Genomic DNA, 20,186 nt, shown 5'->3' with positions numbered 1-20,186 from the left:
TTGAGGTCAAACCTGTCGACCAGGTCGCGAAGTGCAGCGCAAACGGGGGTACGGCGTTCGGCGCAGTCTTGGCGATCGAGTGAAGGGTCGAGAGTGCAATTAAAATCTCCGGCAAGAATAACTTTATCTGAGTCCCCGGCTTGATCTAGGATACGCGCGATAAAATTAAACAGCTCTGCAGCAGAGGAGTTATCCGTCGGTGGTACGTGAACAGAGAAGATGTGCGTGTTAGTATCTGGCGAGTTTACGTGCTGCTCAAGTAAGCGTACGTAAACGCAGTTACTCGCAAAGAGGTCATGAAAAACAACCTTAGAGGCTAATTCTCGCGAAACACCGACAGCTACCCCCGAACCTTGAGTTTGAGCCGAGTGAGCGTGAAAAAATTTATACTGGGACCTAGTCCAAATGAAAGTACGCGCAAAAGCGGGGGAGACGTTAGTTTCTTGAATACAAACTACAGCCGGACGCTGTTTTGCAATAAAGTTCAAAGCCCTTACGCAATTAATTTCAGTGCCCATGCCCCTAACATTTACAGTTAAAACACTTAACATAACTGGGTATAATGTGAAAAAAAAAGACATTAAACAATAATAAAAATAAAAAACCATAAGGTTAGACTTGCGAGTCATAATTATCAGTTCCGGATTGATCCGACGAGACCGTGGAGTAAAGTCGACGAATTTCCTTAGAAACGTACACGTAACGTTGCCGCGCGCGATGTCTTGCACGCGTATCGGAAATCGACGAGATCGTAGGGTCAGTAAAGGCCAAAATAGTCACTTGTCTGGCAAGGGTGGAAGCTTCCTCGCCATTTTTAATGAAGCTTTCTATTAGGCGCCGTTTGTCCAGCGCAGTGCCGGCTAAGGCCTTAAGCATGAAATTGTTTAGAGTGTCTAGGTCAACGAGGGGCGTCAGCTGACCTTCAGTGTCAGTCCAGGTATTTGAAGACCCGTCATAATAAAATTTATCAGCCGAGCGCCGAGTAATTTTCTGGGGCACGAGGGAAGGTGGCGGCATAGAGCTTTTGTCAGGAGCAGGCGGTGTGGTAGAAGCTTGACGCGACTTCTAACAAACTAAGGCGAGAGAGGTTGTTAAAAACGCTGTAAAGAAGAGGTTAAAAACGCATAGAACGAGAGGTTGTTAAAAACGCATAGAACGAGAGGTTGTTAAAAACGCAGTAAAAAGAGTTTAAAAACGCAGTAAAAAGAGTTTAAAAACGCACAGAACGAGAGGTTGTTAAAAACGTAGAAATGAAAGAGATTAAAAACGCAGAGACGAAAGGTTGTTAAAATAGCAGAGAGCGAGAGATGTTAAAATAGCAGAGAACGAGAGATGTTAAAATCGCAGAGAACGAGAGATGTTAAAATCGCAGAGAACGAGAGATGTTAAAAGCGCAGAATTAAAAGAGGTTAAAAACGCAGAGGACGAGAGGTTGTTAAAAACGATGTAAAAAAAGAGGTTAAAAACGCAGTGAAGAAAGAGGTAGTTAAAAACGGAGTAAAAAAAAAGGATGCTTAAAACGCTGTAAAAAAGAGGTTGTTTTAAACGCAGTGAAGAAAGAGGTTGTTAAAAACGCAGTAAAAAAAAGAGGTTTAAAAACGCAGTAAAAAAGAGGTTGTTGAACCGTAGTAAAAAAGAGGTTAAAAACGCAGTGAAAAAGCGGTTGTTAAAACGCAGTAAAAATAGGTTAAAAACGCAGAGAACGAGAGATTGGGAAAAACGCGGAGAAATGGAGATGTTGAAAGGCAGAGGAGTGACCCTACCTGATAATGTGAGAGACGTAAAACGCAGATAGGTAGAGGGGAAGAGAAAAAGTGAGACTGGAAAATGCACTGACTATGGTGAAAACGCAGATAAATTGAGATTGTGAAAATGCAAAGGAGTGAGCTAATCAAAGGAAAATAAAGAGATACTACCTGATAATGTGAGAGATGTAAAAACGCGGAAAGGTAAAGGGGAAGAGAAATAGGGTAACTTGAAAATTCTGTGACTAAGGTAAGAGAGATTGTGAAAAACGCGAGAAAAGAAAAGAGATTGTGAAAATGCAGAAAAGATAGCTAAACAAAGGAAATTAGAGGGATATTAACTGGAATGTGAGAAATACGGAAACTAGAAAATGCAGTGAATAAGGTGAGAGAGATTCTGAAAAACGCAGAGAAATAGAGATTATGAAAATGCAGAGGAGATAGTTAAACAAAGGAAATTAGAGGGATATTATCTGAGAATTTGAGGGACGTAAAAACGCAGAAAGGTAAAGGGGAAGAGAAGAGGGAAGACTGCATAATACGGAGACTGAGGGGAAGAGAAATAGGGAGACTGGAGAAATAGGGAGACTGGATAATGCAGAGACTGAGGTATGAGAGATTGTGAATTTCGCAGGAAAGTAGATAGTGAGAGAGAAATAAATATTGAGTGAAAGATATATTGTGGAAAACTCATAGTATTATAGATTGAAGAGAATTGTAGGTAAAGACATAAGTTGCCAGAGAAAGTGACAGCTCTTCAAAATTCACGTTTAAAAAGATGGAAAAGATTTAAGATGAACAACAAGGTAGCAAAACAAAATTTTATAAGATACAAGAATGAAAAGAACTGTAATCAATAGAAAGGATAGCAGTAGCACAAAATAGGTTCTGGGGTAAAATACCATGATGGCATGATCTGCCATTTACAATTCGGAGATAAATAAGATAAAGCCTTAAAAAACCATTCTCACTGAAAAGTATACATAGTGTTTTAGGGGCTTTGAATTTGATCAAATATAGTCAAACGCGGCTAGAAAATTTTGAAATTCCAATTGATTGATGGGTTTTGAAAAAGCCTTAAATTCACAATGAAAAGTATATCGTTTCAGGTGCTTGAAAGGCAATTAAAAATATTATTTTAGATTTAAGAAATGTGGTATTTGAGCCGTAGGCCAGGCGACTAAATTCATATTCAAGGGCCGAAAACCATAATTTTCATAGGAAAAAAAATCCAACTTTTGCAAACAGACAGTAAAATTGTGCGATGGCCCAGATGGTCCGCAAAAGTCGCTATAAAATAAAATTAGCATAACATTTTTTTTTCATTCCTGCCTTTCTTGCTCTCGTTTGTCTTGAGTCTAGCATAGTCCTAGAGATATATATACATACATACATACCGCGAGAGTAAATCTTTTTTTTTTTTTTTCGTGGTGCCTTACATTACGGGGCGGTCCTTTATTCGCGGCTTCTCCTTTTTGAAGTACGCTCGCTTCGCTCCGTTTGACGCGTGAGTTCTTGCTTCGGAATATAATTGCTGCTGCTTGTGGAATTCCCCAACAGTAGCCATGTCGGATGCTATTTCCACTAACTTTTAAAGAAGAACCTCTAACCCTTTGAAACAACCCCCGTAAAATCTACTAGACATTGGGAAAAACCGTGTTTTAAACGTGACTGTAGTAAAAAAAGACCGTTGTGTTTTATCGACGAATGCAATGGGCATTCAAATTTCGCAAGCTCTAACAATTGTGTGTAGAAGAACCATAAGTGATGTGCATGGAAAGGAGTATAATTAATGTGCATTGAAAGGACTATACTTAATGAGCATGGAAAGGATTATACTTTATATGCTTGGAAAGGACTATACTTAATGTGCATGGAAAGGACTATACTTAATGTGTACGGAAAGGACTATACTTAATGGGCATTGAAAGGACTATACTTAATTTGCACGGAAAGGATGCTTAATGCGCATTTAAAGGACTACATTTAAAGTGCATTGAAAGGACTATACTTAATTTGCATTGAAAGGGCAATACTTAATGCTTATTGAAAGGACTATACTTAATGTGCATTGAAAGGACTATACTTAATGTGTACGGAAAGAACTATACTTAATGTGTACGGAAAGAACTATACTTAATGTGCATGGAAAGGATTAATGCTTTATAAATGTAAAATGTTACTTAAGTCTTAGATTTAGATTTGAATTCGGAGGGTTTTAACAATTGTGGCTAACGTCCTTAAAATTAAATTAAATCCGCAATGGCTCTAAAAGAAATACCGAATTACATTGGGCGCATTTACTTTTCTTCCTTTCAAGGAAGTGCTGCAGACTGAAGACCGCGATCGAACAAAATAATGATGGTCGAACTAATAATGGTCAAACCTGCCAATGTTGGAGTTGCCACTTTGTTGATATTTGGAGGATTTCTATGCTTACTGCAGGCGAAGTGAAGATAAAAAACGAATCGATGTGCAAATGGGATGAAAAATAAAATTACTGTACAAGTTTTCAAACTAGCAAGCAATCAAGTCAAGTTAAATTTCTTTGTCATCGTTGGAACTTTTCGAGTCACTTGGTTTACAGTGAAAGTGACGGTTGTGAAAATTAGTTTTCATGAGTGAAGTTAAACATAAGCTACTATTCACATTTGAATTTTGTTTCATGCTTTCAGGTGCTTTAATTTGGTACTCACCGATTGGGGTTGCATAACAATTATTCGAGATATTTAAAATTTCAATGTTTCTAATTAAAATCTTATTTTTCTGATTGACTCGATAAAAATTAAATTAAACTGTAATCAATATTTGTCCATCTGCGCAGTGGGCACTTTTAAAATGGCAATTAAAACCTAAAGAAACTTTCGGTGGGGCAGAGAGGTCTAAAATAATGAAAGAATTAACGGCACCGCGTTCTGAAATTTGATTGGCTGAAATGATATTTGTCTCTAACAGAGAGAAAGGGCCATATAAAAAGACACGCTTCATTAACAAATTTAATGAGAAGGAAACGAATATTACAGAAGTATATTCGCTACCTAAAGCCTTGACACTCCTGCAGTGCTATACGTATAGTAAAAATGGGTTACTTTTAAAGTTATCATAAGTTCATGAGATATGTTCCCCATAAGTTTGTCGCACTGGTAACTTAGAAACTGGAGCTTGTCATGAAGTGGCCTAGGTAGGTCATAGATTCAGGGTAAAGCGACGCCAAGTGAGGCGCTATCAAAGGCTTAGTACCAGGGTGGGAAATAAGGATTTTTTTAAAACTGGACATTGGGCCAGCGACCCCCAGGTCTGGAATAAATAAACTGGTCCATGACCATTGACCAGGGCGCGTTGTCTGCTAAACTAAAGAAGTGTATTATTAAAATAGCTGAGATAATGTCTAGACTCTGGCTACCCTTTAATTTTATTACTGGTCAAGTGGACCACTGACCCCCTCCGATTTAATTTTTAAACTGGTCCTGGCAATTTTTAAGCTGGTCATTTGCCCTGTGCCGCCGCCATATTTCCCACGCTGCTTGGTACAGACTAAATAGGACCTATTAGACTGCAAAATTAACCACCGAGTGTAGTCTGCAATTCTCGCTTGTCGTTCTAGAACTAGCTCGAGCTGTAAGTATAGGAAGTTTCATACTTATGGTACACATCTTATAAACTTGCGCAGTTATCAATGGCACTGTTTTTGCTTACGAGTCAGTTTTATTGTTTTTACAATAACCTTTTTTTTTACAGGCTCGTATAAATATAGCTATCGCTTTTCCCGATAATAACAATTCAAAGGGAGATCGTGCGGAAACAATTGCAAAATGTATTCAGGGCTCAAAAATTTATTTTTAAATATATTATTTACACGATTTCATTTTTTAACCAAACATTTTGTCTATTTATAATTTATTAATTATAAATGTATATTGAGAAATTGTAATGTCTACAGGGCTCCCATAGTTTGTCCCATAAAATCCCATAACTACGCAACTTCTTAGGCGTATAGTCTCACTGAGAAATTACTATCATTTGGTGAAACTGCATGTCCACTAAAATTCCCATAATTAGGTAAATTATCTTGTAAAATTAGTCTAGTCATTTAGACCCATTAGCTATTGGCTTCTTTGCTTTATAAGTTGAGTTCTTAACAACTAAAAAAATGAAATACTGTATAAATTATATATCTACGGAAACTTTGTTCAAAATCTATTGTTTCGGCAATGTTCTATACTTTTCCAAGAAGTGATATCTAGTTTATTAGGGAGAAGGTATAAATTCGCCACATCTTCAGCTTTATCTCGAGTCCAAACGTAGGTCCGGAGTTAATCCCCGCCTCTAAATTACAAGCAGCATCTCATTGGTTCTTGAAAACTCACGTCAGAGCGACGCGAATGACGAAAATTACGTATTTTTCGACTGAGGAGAGGCGAAATAGCCCGGCCTCCTTTTACGCCCCCCCCTTGTATTTTGAAAGGGGGACTGGGACTATGGCGTGCGAATACAAAGGCATCTTATACCTTCTCCCTAATAAACTAGATATCACTTCTTGACTTTTCTTAATATTCCCATAATTTTTTACCCATTCCTACATAACTTTTTAAGATATGTTCCATAAGTTTGACACTGGTTACAAACTGGAGCTTATCATGAAGTGACGTATGTGAAACGTCATAGATTCTCGTAAAGCGACGCCTGTGGTGAGGCGCTGTCAAAGGCTTAGTACAGACTAAATAGAAAGGTGGAAGTCCTGCAAAATTAACCACCGAGTGTAGTCTGCTATTCTCGCTTCCGTCGTTCTCGAACTAGCTCTAGCTGTAAATCTTTAGCATTACGAAGTATAAGTATTGTCATACTTATGGAGCATATCTTATAAACTTATGGTTCCTAGTTATTCGGCCCCTTTCGTTTATAAATGTTATATAATTTATCCATCTCGAAATCGAATATCCTAATTCTACAATTCCAATGAATCAAGTTTAGCTAACTAGTTCCATGGGAGGCCCTGTGTCGATTAATTTTAATATGAAAATCGCGAAGATCCAAATTTACCTTTTCGATAAAAAATTCATAAATTGCATTTAATACTTTTAATTTAATTCTAAAAAGAATTCTAAAAACAAAATTAATAGATCACAGGTTCAATATTTTTTATCCTATATATAAAATTTAAAAAAAAAATTGCAAAATTTTAAATCTAGCGGATTTACATAAGCGAGCTAAAATTCTAAGGCGATAGCTCTTGTCAAAAATCATGGTTAGCGGGTTTTTGTTAACATTAACGGCTAAAGTTTATTGCAAACCATTTTAGAAAACCATGAGTAATTTATATTTAAGGTCACTTTTTTCAAAGTTTACTCTCTTTAAGGTCAAAGTACAGGGGGTTGCGATACCGGATGAGCTTGATGGTGAAAATACATATAATAATTATAATTCTGAGCGGCCGTATCATGGGTCATCATCGGTGACAATGGGCTTAGCTGTCCCCCGGGATGAACCCCAACTCCTAATAAATCGGTTACCGAATGACTTGACGGCCATCCCCGGAAACACCCGCCGGAAGCGACCGTCGAAGTCCCGGGTACTTTCCCAACGGAAAATGCCGTTGCCGATCCCGGCATTGTTTGATTCGTATTACCCGGAGGCCATCCACGGAAACACCCGCCGCTAGGGACCGTTGAACAACCCGGTACCTTTCCGACCGTGAAACCTGGTGTCGATCCCGGGATGGATTCGGTTGAGTTCGGGGGAGAGACGACGGGTGAAGCCGGGATTCCCGTAGCGGCGCACGAGTACGGGAATAGAGGGTAACATCGGTGGTCCTTCCCGGGGTTTCCGTATTCGAAAGCGGGAAAGGCGTGCGAGTGTGGGGTCGTGGTTGGTGGGCCGATTTTGTTACGGAGAATCCGGCTGATACTGCTAACCGACGGGACGTTGTATTTGTCGCAGACGCCGTCCGCTAACAGACGATCCCGAATTTCCCAAGCGAAGATACCCGGATCCTTATGCTTTAGTTCTCGAATGTAGTTGACCACCTAGAAGAGTAGGATTTTAAACTATTAGTTTGTAGTCTTGAAAGGAACCAATTCTTCCATTGAATGACAGGGAATTGGAGTACTTTTTAATCTTCCTATTTATTTTATTTAACTGAGGTTAATGATATTTTAAAAATTACTAAGTTGTAATTATGAATCGGACCAGAAGTATATAATACTTCTCTTCGAGAGAAGTGTACAACCACAATATGATTCTTCCCAGTATCATTTTACATTTGGAGCAACCGAGTCACATACGCGATAAATAGTTCCCTCATCATTACTGTATTAGCGATTAACTATTTGTCAAGGCGCATGCGAATGCGCATTTTTGTTCCACGTCAAGACAATCAAGGTTTTGTGGGTTGATTGCTGAGAATTTAGTACCAAACAATTATAGAATTCACCACACGGTGCGATGCCCATCTGAAGTTGATGATAAGGAGAGCAAATAAAAAGGGTGAGACTGACGGGAAGAATCATGTTACATAACTAAAATATTAAGAGGATACAGAGTGTCACGCTTCTTCTATTATCCCCTTCTGATCAGACTTATTTTTCATTTAAAAATAGTTTATTTGGGTAAATGTTAAAGCTTGTATGTATAACCCGTTTTAAAGGTATATTAGAAATTTGTGCTTTGCAATATTGAAAAAGAAGTTTTTTCAGTCGAAAAGGGAAGAGGAATTAAGATGTGTTTGAGTTTACAATTACGTACGGTAATTAAATATTTAGAAATGATTAAACTTAAACGGGCTTGTTTTGTGAAGATTTTTGTTAACTCGAACCTCTTATCCCCTATCTTATCCTTAACTCTCAACCAATCCTGTAGCAGTAAGTGGTTCGATTTATCAGACGCAACTAAACCAATAGGGGATGGCGCAGCTCGCAGTAGTCCTCGTTTTTAAGACTAATCAAATGCTAATTATTTTTTAATATTTTTACTTTTATATTTAGAAAAAAGCCGTTCTTTTAAGGTATAATCAAGAAGCGATATCTAGTTTACTAGGGAGAAGGTATAAGATGCCTAAGTATTCGCGCACCATAGTCCCAGTCCCCCCTTTCAAAATACAAGGGGGACGTAAAAGGAGACCGGGCTATTTCTCCTCAGTCGGAAAATACGTAGTTTTCGTCATTCGCGTTGCGCTGTCGTGAGTTTTTAAGAACCAATGCGATGCTGGTTTTAATTTAGAGGCGGGGATTAACTCCGGACCTTAGTTTGGATTGGAGATAAAGCTGGAAATGTGGCGAATTGATACCTTCTCCCTAATTAACTAGATATCACTTCTTGGTATAATGTTATGTTATGTGAGCTTTTAAGTAGATAGTTTCCTGGAAACGTACCTTGGGAGTTGTGACCCTGGGTTTACTACCTCCAATGGCCCCGGGAAGAATTGAGCCCGTTTCATGGTACCGAGCCAATATTTTGGAGACACATCCGTGAGACACTCTCAATTGTCTACTTATATCGCAAGGGCGCACGCCCAGTTGGGCTAGTTCAACAATACGCAGTCGTATAGTGTTCGGTAAAGGACGCCCGTTGACGAAAACACCTCCTAATTGGTTGACTTCTCCGTATGGTTGACCTCCATCTGAAACAATTTAAAATGAAAAATATTGCGGTTAAAATTAAATATAGGTTAGGTTATTCTAGATAGCCGGTAGCCCCTTCTGGATAAAAACCTACACCCTCCAGTAACATAAAAAAAATCACAGTTTTTCGCAAAATTTGCCATAGAAAAGCATAGGTTTTTCATGATCCAGCACATCAAATAACTAAAAGGGAATGCGAATTTACAATTTCATATCACGAGTGGTATTATATTACACTTTCAAGCGCGGGAATCCTATACGCGTCTCGAGCTTCTTGCCAGTCTAAACTCTGGGTCTGATAGCGGAGAGAGTGGCACCATCTCGCGTGAAAAATATATCTGTGACGTCAGCCTACGGGAAACGTTTTAGCCTTTCTTAAAAAGTGGATTTCAAATCATTTCATATGAAGCATTTTCAAATGCATATTGCCAAATAAGGAGAAATCAGAGAATTTAAAGCTTGATATTTTTGAATTCCCAGAAATTAATTCTATCTTTGTTTTATAAATCAGAGGTTTTTCAAACGAAGCTTCTCATTCCTTTTAAAAACTGTAGCGAAGTTACGTTTCGAAATACTTTCAAATTAACAAGTAACTTATCAAGATGTGCCTTTTAAAAGTTTCAACAAAAGCAATTAAGTCTAAGTATTTTATATTAATTAATTTGTAAAAACTGTTTTCGCTGTGTCAGTTTAAAATGCCAGCAAGTTCAAAACTATTTCCTCCAATCTTCGGGCTGGTTGAATAGCAAGGGGGCCTAGCCTTGTGCGTGGTATCAACTTAAGTTAGTAGATTGCAGTTTAATAATAGAAAAGATTTTCAATTCAAACTTCGTGAAATACCAATAATTTCAAAATAATACTGTAATGATCAACATAAAAAAAATTGAATTAAGAAAAGGGAAAGTGTCGCCTTTATTATGCTAATGTTTTGACGTTGTAAATATAAGTTATATCAGGGACAGATTTAATTTTAGAAGTAGGAATGGAGAACGGTTAGTCCGTTCATAGCCCAGTATAGAGCCCCTCCCTCTAACACGTAACGAAAATTTTAAATTATCTTATTGGCTCACTTAAACTACGTTTTGATGACGTTACTGACGGGGACGGCGAAATATACACAATTCTTTTTACCTCTGTCGCTATGATCCGCCTTTTCTTTCATACCCCTCCGTCCCGGGGAAGGGGTTCAGGGACTTTGACGCGCGCCCAGATTACTCTGTTCTCCATTCCTACTTCTAAAATTAAATCTATCCCTGTTATAAATATGAATTTAACATAATTTTAGTAACCAGGAATATGTATAGATAATCAAGGTTATGAACGACAACCTGGCTTCCATAAGTTCCATTGGATTTATCGTGTGATAGATCAGTTCTAGGTTAGGTTTGGATACGGTTAGGGTTAAGTTTATGTTAGGCCAAGAAGTTATATCAGTATCTCAGAGAGAAGATATAAGATGCCTTTGTATTCGCGCGCCATAGTTCCAGTCCCCCTTTCAAAATACAAGGGGGGACGTAAAAGGAGGCGCCGGGCTATTTCGCTCTCGTCAGTCGGAAATTTTCCTCACTCGCGTCGTCACGCTGACGTGAGTTTTCAAGAACCAATGAGATACTGGTTGTAATTTAGAGACGGGGATTGACTGCGGACCTACGTTAGGACTGGAGATAAAGCTGGAAATCTGGCGAATTTATATCTTCTCTCTGAGATACTGATATAACTTCTTGGTTAGGCTAAGATAGGATTAGGTTCGATTGGGGGTCATGTTGCCTTTCATTTAGCCATAATCGATGATCTTCTTAGAGGGAAATTACATAGGCTGATTGCAAACATGATTTTAAGGAAAACATATAGGTATTTATTTTAATGATAATTTTCCCCAACTCGTGAAAACAGCTTGTTAAAACAGATTATAGCGAATTATATGGAACATATCTTATTATTATGAACCTAAGATATTAAGTAGAATCATAACAAATAAATTATCACCAATTACTTCGTAAGGGAATAGTATTTCTCGCTTTGAAGTGAGATTTGTTGCTTATTGTTTTGGAAACTATAGACTTTACTATTTTCTTAAATTTCCAGGTATATGTTTTCATAAGAAGTATATCAAACGAAGGGCTATTTATTATCTAGACGAGGGGATACTTACTTCCATGGCATTATATATTTAGAAAGTTTTTATTTCACCGAAAAACCTCTAACACAATTACAGATGTTATTTAGTCCATTCGCATAACAGTTTGTGATATCAGATTCTTCAATACCATAAATTAATGATCTACCATTAAGTTTCTATGTGTGAATGGGATCTCTCTGTTCCCCCTGCAGCCCATAACCCGTCTCGCCGCAACCTGATATTAAATTATACGAGACGCTACCGCCATGAAGTAGTGTATTCTTAGTATGAAACACGAAAATTGAAAAAATCCTCTCGTCGATTGTGACCAAGGTTTTCATTCAATAATTTTCTTCCCCAAAATAGTCTTTACAAGAGCATGAGCCCTCAATATAAAATGGTAAAAACTTGTTCGTCTTTTTCAATGTTTCTTTCGAAACAAAACATGAAAACATAAGTAACATAAAGGGATGAAGAGTACCTATTGATTCGTGTAAAAGACACAGGTCGAAGCTACCGAGGTGAAAACCCTTGATAAAAAGACCCTATTTTAAAATTCCACCCAAGAACGTCAGGCCACCCCCATATACACTACCCTTAACCACGAGTGGCACTACCAGGGAAAGAAAAATCTCTCTTTGATATTTGGCGTCCGATCTCTTGCAAGCGGTGATGTAAAGAAAGAGTCGGAGACGTTCTACCACAAATCAACAGATGGATACTTAAAGAGGACTATTCGCTTATGTTAAAACTTAGTCTGATATTTTTTATAAACGTTAAGTAAAACTATTCAAACTTAAAGGAACAAACAATACTAATTCATTATCAGGGTTGTTTGATTTAAATCAAGGGATATTTTTTAAAAAATCATTTGATTAAAATCAAGTATTTATTGTTATTTATAAAAACAATTTTCTGAGATTCCAAGAAATAGTTTATGAAACTTAACTAAAAAAGACCTATAATTAAAAGCAATCATAGGTTTGGCATTTTATAGTTCAAGTTTTTTCCAGAACTCCAGTTTGTCTTGCCGCTCATGTGGTCAATTTTAACTGGAGTAAGATTCGAAATAGGCTAAGAAATGAAAAATTTGTCAAGCTAGTCTTTTTGTACAATAATTTGAATGTTACAATAAGAATAACTCTGTAGAAAATTTCTAACAGCTGCTTTTGTTTTTGGTTAATTTTTCCTCAAAGGTTTTCAGGTTGGTAATTTACTAACTAGGCCTAGTAGTTCAATAAAAATCAAATAAATCAATAAAAATCAAAAAATTCAGATTTAAATAAAAAAAATCGATTTTATTGATTTTTTTGAAAAAATAAAAAAATCAACAACCCTGTTAATTAGGTTTTATAATATACTATCCGCTCAATTGTCATTGAAAAATCACGATTTTCATTTTATTAAAAATAAAACTCAGAACAAGGAGAAAACTATGGCATGTGCAAAGTGCATCCAATAGACCCAACCAACAAATAAACAAGTTGGCTTGGTCTCGTCTCCATCTAAGGGTTAGGATCACGTGACTAACGAAATTGACTGTAGTACACTCTGTCGTTGAGCGACGAAAATAAATATCTTATTTTTCTGATTGGACTCTTGAGGTAAAACGGGCTCTGCACATGGCAAAATCAAGCCAATCGGGTTATCCCTTTCTTGCCTCAAAACCCGCGAACGAGATCTGAGCCGTTATAAAAATTCAAAAGATTTGTTGGTTGGGTCTATTATTTGAAATTTAAATCCTCTTGTTTTCCAATTTTTTTAAAGCAATAATGATGCAAATACCCATAGTACAGTAAAATTTGTAAGTATAATACAGAGTAATAATAGTACAAGTTTTAATTCTCGGTGTTCCTTCCCCAAAATCTTAACGTATTGAGATACACTCTTTATGCATAAGTTTATAAGATATTTTCCATAAGTATAACACTACCTATACTTCGTAATGCTAGAGACTTACTGAGAGCTGGTTCGAGAACGACAAGCGAGAATTGACTACATTTTCAGTCCATCTTCTTATTTAGGTCTGTACTAAGTCTTTGACAGTGCCTCACCAGGCGTCGCTTTATGAGAATCTATGACGTTTCAATTACGTCACTTCATGACATGCTCTCAGTATCCAACCAGTGACAAACTTATGGAACATATCATATGAACTTATGGAACTTATCATATGAACTTATGGACCATATCATATGAACTTATGGACCATATCATATGAACTTATGGAACATATCATATGAACTTATGGAACATATCATATGAACTTATGGACCATATCATATGAACTTATGGAACATATCATATGAACTTATGGAACATATCATATGAACTTATGGAACAATAAAGTTTTCTCCAATAAAAATGATAAAAACTACCAAAAAATGTTCTGTTTAAGTGTTTTGTTTTTTTTTTTCGAGTAAAAGAAATTAAAATTCCAATATAATTTAGTTTGAATTGGTTTGATTTTAAGTAAAGTAGTGGGTTCTAGGCCACACACGACAGTAAATGTTAAGACCAACTGGTAATTAGTCAAATTTTAACGCGTCAGTGATATTAGTGAAAAGTTGCCGAAAAGTTGGGAGGTCTCTTTTTAGATATTAGCCGACATTTTGAGTGCTTGCTAGTGCATTTAACGCTTCAGCTAGAGTAATTTTGATGACTTTAAAATTCTTTTAGTTGAATGGTCACTTAGATATAAATGAAGTACCCACAGTTTTTTTACTCTTGGGACCTCACACATGTTTCCAGAAAAAAGAGATGTTTATTTAGACTAGTTTATAAAAAAATACTAATTTTCTAGATTAAAGGATTTCAGGTAACATAAGGTTATACCTTAAATGAACGACCATTCCTAAATATAAAGGGAAGAATAAAAACTTTTTTAAATAAATGATCTCTTAATACAAAATAATTGGCATTAAATTAGTCTTTGAAACGAGGATCGCTGCGCCGTTATTGGTTTAGTGGCGTCTGCTAGCCCGAACCTCTTGCCTGTGAGAATTCAACCAATCCCGTTGGGGTAAGTGGTTCGATATAACAGACGCCACTTGCCCCTTACCTCTCTCGGCCTGTGAGAATTCAACCAATCACGTAGGGGTAAGAGGTTCAGTTTAGCAGACGCCACTAAACCACTGGCGGGTGGTGCAGTAGTCCTCGTTTTTAAGACAATTAAATGCTAATTAATTTGTAATAAGAAATCATTTGTTTTTCGTTTTAATATTTAATTTCTTTTATATTTAGAAAAAGGCCGCTCTTTTAAGGTATAATGTTATGTTACCTGAACTTAACTTTAAGCTATTATCTATACCTACGCGTTAGTTAGTTAGGGAGAAAGCTTCTATGCTAATTAAGCCATTTCAGCATGGATTGATAGACTGGCAATATTACTCGCATACCTACTTATTAGTACAATATAATAATTTTTCCTATTCAACTTGATGCTCGAGAAAAGGTAGTCAAGCAAGCAGATTTATTAATTACTGACGAAATAGAGAAATGCCAATTTTGATTCACTTTCACTTATTTGATTGTATTGAAAAATTGGACACAAACCTAATTTCAAAGACAAACTAGTGTTTTTAGGTAACTAAGACCTTGTGATATTGTCATTGGAGTTTAAAACACTTATGGAGTACTGCATGGGAGGTATATATATCTAATACAAAGTTTTCAGACTAAGAGGATTGATACCATTTACACCAGGAGTAGCGGCTACTTGATACTGCACTTTGTCTGCCAAGTAGCCTGGCCTCCTGGTGTAAATGGTATCTATTGTCCTAGTCTGAAAACTATGTATATGCTATAGCTTAAAATTAATTTGGCAATATAGATTTTGAGGCAAGAAAAATCGCTGAAAATAGCTAAATGTTATGGGAGCTTTGGAAATATACATTCTTGTTATTTCGAAAACGGATATTTCATTCCTATAACTGGACTGTGTGATTTTGTATAAAATATATAGTTTCAAAAATATCCTATAAAATGTATAGTTTCAAAAATATCCTATAAAATGTATAGTTTCAAAAATGTCCTATAAAATGTGTTACTTCGAGAATATCATATAAAATCAAGGTTCGAAAAAACCCAGGTTGTATTGGGTTTTAGTGGTTTTTTTTATAATTAACAGTAGCAAATTGTCATTAAAAGTCACTGCTTACATTGAAACGTTCTATAAAAATAATAAAAATATTGTAATATTACTTTAAAGTTAAAATTATAAATAACTTAAACTAGGCCTATCTTTAAAAAAATATTTCTGAGTTCTAAATTTATCAAAATTGATGATTTTGGTGATGGCTTTTATTAAGTGGGTTTTTTAGGTGGGTAAAACCCAATAAAAGCCGTGATTTTATGGGTTGTTTTGTATAGTTCGAACTCTGTATAAAATGTGCGACTTCAAAAAAAATCCTCTAAAACGTGTAGCTTTGAAAATATCCTATAAAATGTGTAGCTTTGAAAATATCCTATAAAATGTGTAGCTTTGAAAATAACCTATAAAATGTGTAACTTTGAAATTATCCTTAAAAGTGTAATTTCGAAAATATCCTATAAAATGTGTAACTTTGAAATTATCCTTAAAAGTGTAATTTCGAAAATATCCTATAAAATGTGTAACTTTGAAATTATCCTTAAAAGTGTAATTTCGAAAATATCCTATAAAATGTGTAACTTTGAAATTATCCTTAAAAGTGTAATTTCGAAAATATCCTATGATATATGTAACTTCGGAATTATCCTATAAAATGTGTTACTTCGAAATTATGCTATAAAATGTGTTAGTTCGAAATTATGCTATAAAATGAGTTACTTCGAAATCATCCAATGAAATGTGTGACTTCGAAATTATTCTATAAAATGTGTAATTTAGAAATAATCCTATAAAATGCATAACTTCGAAATTATCCTATAAAATATAAAATTTCGATGATATCCTATAAAATGTATAATTTCGATAATATCCTATAAAATGTATAATTTCGAAAACATCCTAAAAAATGTATAATTTCGAAAATATCCTAAAAAATGTATAATTTCGAAAATATCCTAAAAAATGTATAATTTCGAAAATATCCTATAAAATGTGTAACTTGGAAATATATAAACGAAAATGTAAAACTGCTTGATCGAGTAAACTGAAGTTCTTCAATTCATAAAACCATAATAAGAAAACTGTGTTAATAAAAGTCACTAATTATGAATCGAGGAGATTGAATCTCATCTTAAGAAAAATTCCATCCGAAAACGTCTAGGAGAAGCAGAACACTACTTTAGGGGTTCATTAATCATTATTGCAAGGTTCGAATTACAAAACCCAGCCCAAAAAAACCACGGGCTTTCTTGGATTTTACCCACCAAAAAAACCCACTTAATTAAACCCATCTCTAAGATCTGAAATTCTGATACATTCGAATGCTAGAATCATTTAATTTTAAAGATAGTTTAAAATATTTATTGTTTCAACTTCAAGTGTATTATTTAATAATATTTATTATTTTTTATTAAACGCTTTAAGAGTTTTTTTTTACTAAGCAATGACTTTTAATGACAATTTCTACAATGAAGGCAACTGAAAAAGATAGAAAGCTCAAAAAACCCAATAAAACCCGGGTTTTTTTTCGAACCCTGATGTATTAACATATAAGAATCATAAAAGTGACTTAAATCTTACCCATGACTTGAGTCAACTAATCACTCAATCAATCGAGACGGCGTTAGTCTTGAAGACACCAGCGTCTTCAGCACACACTTGTGCGTACCTTTACGCATTCGTTAAGCCAATGCTTAAGTCAATTGCTTCCCTTAGTACAATCAATGTTCACTATAGACGTAATCTGAATATATCCCAAATTGGTTCGGCGAAGATTATCATGTTCAATTCGTTTGTTTCGCAATTTAACTTGTCAACATTCTGGTAAGAATAAAACAATATCGTTGATTAGGATAACAGTTCCCCATTAACATGTCGCAGTGTTAGATAAAACCGAGTCTACGAAGCGAACTTTACCAAACTCGAGAGTGTAGTGAGAAAAGAGATCGAGGTTATTAAGCCCACAAGTGTGTGGTTTAGAAAGCCAAGTTTTTGGAAAGTACTAATTATAATCTAGCGTATCGGTTCCAGTTAAGCCTCGTTATTTATGGCTGTCTTTCAACCGCTCCATGAATTTGCCGTTAATTCATGGTTCGCACCAATTACAATTGTCCATCCATGGAGGACACAGATAGTTACTTTCATATTCGGTTACCTTCTGGTTATATAAACGAAACTATAGGCCTAGGTATCGCTCGACGGATAAGCAGGTTTGACTTTTTGAAAAATTTGTAGTACATGAAATGGTTTGACGTGTCCTATTCACTATGGTATACATTTTGTAATTCCGAAGTAACCGTTGCAATTGGTTAGACTGATTTAATCGTCAAGTTAGACTTATCCTATCGCCTAAGGCCCAGATATTATTTACCGATACGTTAGCTTTGTTTGTAAGTCTGCTTTCGATTTCCTTTTTTATAAGTAAATTTTTTCGACAATTAAGGATTGTCTCGGGATAGTAATCTTTAATTTCCATTCGTTCGTAGACTCGACTTTAATAAGAATAATGTCTGGGCTATGCTATCTGCTAAGGTTCAGATATTATGCTATTTACTAAGGTTCAGATATTATGCTATCCACTATGGTTCAGATATTATGCTGTTCACTATGGTTCAGATATTATGCTATTCACTATGGTTCAGATATTATGCTATTCACTATGGTTCAGATATTATGCTATTCACTATGGTTCAGATATTATGCTATTCACTATGGTTCAAATATTATGCTATCAACTATAGATCAGATATTATGCTATCCACTAAGATTCAGGTTTTATGCTATCCACTAAGGTTCAGGTTTTATGCTATCCACTAAGGTTCAGGTTTTATGCTATCCACTAAGGTTCAGGTTTTATGCTATCCACTAAGGTTCAGGTTTTATGCTATCCACTAAGGTTCAGGTTTTATGCTATCCACTAAGGTTCAGGTTTTATGCTATCCACTAAGGTTCAGATATTATGCATTCCAATAAATTCTAAAAATATATCAAGATCATATTATTTACCAATTATTCCAGTTTTTCTTCTGTAATGCTAAAGAATTAGACACTCCTTTTAATAACAGACATAACTGCACGGGTCTCTTTATAGTAGTCAGCTTTAATTTTACGACGCATCGACTTCAGTAGATATAACGAGTATTTTCCACGAAGTTAACCGTTAAGTCCAATTCCAATTTCACATTTTAAAATTTATATATGTCGGTTATATTGCAATTATCGAACTTCACGATTCACGAAAATAATTTGACTAAAAAATTGATTTACCAATTACTAAATTTCCGACTTTGTAATTAACAAATTAAATTAAATTCCCGCTTTGACTGGACGGTCTTTCTGTTGAGAACCACGAAAACTGATGGTTTTACCATCTTACTGTGAGTGTCCTTCGACACAGAACGGAAGGTAGATCGACGAATCCTGTATTCGAAGACACAGATATTATTTATTTAGATTAACTTCAGTTTGTGCAGTACCGTTAACTCTATTACCGATATGACTTTTGCAAAACTAAAGGATTTTGAATTCTGTCTGTCCCTAGCTTGGGTTAGCTTGAGTGGGGCGAATCCGAGCGTTCATCGGATGGGGGGAAGTAAGAAGTTGGAGAGGGAGTTGGTTTTTCGTGCATGGGAGTTGACGGCAGTTGGTTTGTAATTGACCCAAGGAAAGCAAAAGGCGCAGAATCGTCCTACCCCCTTTTCCTTTGCTTCGTATTAAAGCGTAGCAGCGCGTCTTAACGAACGAAGCAAGAAACAAAAAAAAAACTAACAGGGGGTTCCGTTAAGATTAACCCACCCCACTTTGACTCCCATCTAAAGGTCCCTAAAATTACGCTACAGCTAAGTTTCTAGTCTTGACAAGTGATTATGTTGTATTTGTACAATGGTAAGTGTCAGATCTGATCAGGGTTAAAAAAAAACGGGTTTCATTTAAAAAAATCAGCCTACCTGGTTTTATTGGGTTTTTCTGGGTTTTATTGGGGTTTTATCTTTAGCAGTTGCGTGCATGGTAGAAATTTTTATTCAAAAGCCACTGCTTAGTAAAAAAAGGTCTTAAAATGTTTCATAAAATTATGAAATATTACTTTCGAAGTTGACACAACAAATATCTCAAACTATGTTTAAAATGAAATTATTCTGTCATTCAAATAAATTCATCAAAATTGAAGAAAGATGGGGTTTTTTTTTAGTTTATTATGGTGGGTAAAACCCAATAAAACCCGAGTGTTTTTTTTGGGTGGTTTTTTTTTTATTCGAATCCTGAATCTGATACATATCAGCTGTCAATAATGAATTTTTTTTATGAAAAGTCAGCCGATCTGAAAGACCGAGGAATTTTTAAAATTAGTGTATAACACCAAAAAAATTCAGGAAATTTTAAATATTTGTCTAAATTACATGGTTCGAATTAAAAAAATATCCCAAAAAAACCCACGTGTTTTATTGGGTTTTACCACCCACTTAAAAATGTTATGTGAGAATAGACCCAACCAACAAATAAACAAGTTGGCTTGGTCTCATCTCCATCTAAGGGATAGGATCACGTGACTAACGAAGTTGACTGTAGTACCATCTGTAGTTGAGCGACGAAAATAAATCTCTTATTTTTCTGATTGG

At 35.6% G+C, this 20,186-nt stretch overlaps 1 protein-coding gene across 1 annotated transcript; it reads right to left on the bottom strand.

Moving 5' to 3' along the window:
* Positions 1–5,430: 5,430 nt before the first annotated feature.
* LOC149647090 (paired box protein Pax-9-like) lies at positions 5,431–19,527 on the bottom strand. The gene is made up of 5 exons (XM_089849959.1): positions 19,062–19,527; positions 18,577–18,990; positions 17,152–17,391; positions 9,113–9,360; positions 5,431–7,768 (listed from the first exon to the last, which is right to left on the bottom strand). Exons 3-5 carry the CDS (start codon positions 17,153–17,155, stop codon positions 7,103–7,105), a joined length of 918 nt encoding a protein of 305 aa, XP_089706085.1. The 5' UTR covers positions 17,156–17,391; positions 18,577–18,990; positions 19,062–19,527; the 3' UTR covers positions 5,431–7,102.
* Between the last annotated feature and the right edge of the window lie 659 nt (positions 19,528–20,186).

This window comes from Phalangium opilio, unplaced genomic scaffold, assembly GCF_054372755.1.
Source record: "Phalangium opilio isolate 3A_F unplaced genomic scaffold, DU_Popi_V2 ptg000089l_1, whole genome shotgun sequence".
NCBI classification, from domain to species: Eukaryota; Metazoa; Arthropoda; class Arachnida; order Opiliones; family Phalangiidae; genus Phalangium; species Phalangium opilio.
Note: the sequence above shows the minus strand (reverse complement) of the source record. Positions and strands in the feature narration are given on the sequence as shown.

Coding starts and splice junctions, on each gene's coding strand:
- LOC149647090 (XM_089849959.1), bottom strand. Junction 7,769..9,112: donor CCAGGGTCACAACTCCCAAG/GTACGTTTCCAG, acceptor CTACTCTTCTAG/GTGGTCAACTACATTCGAGA.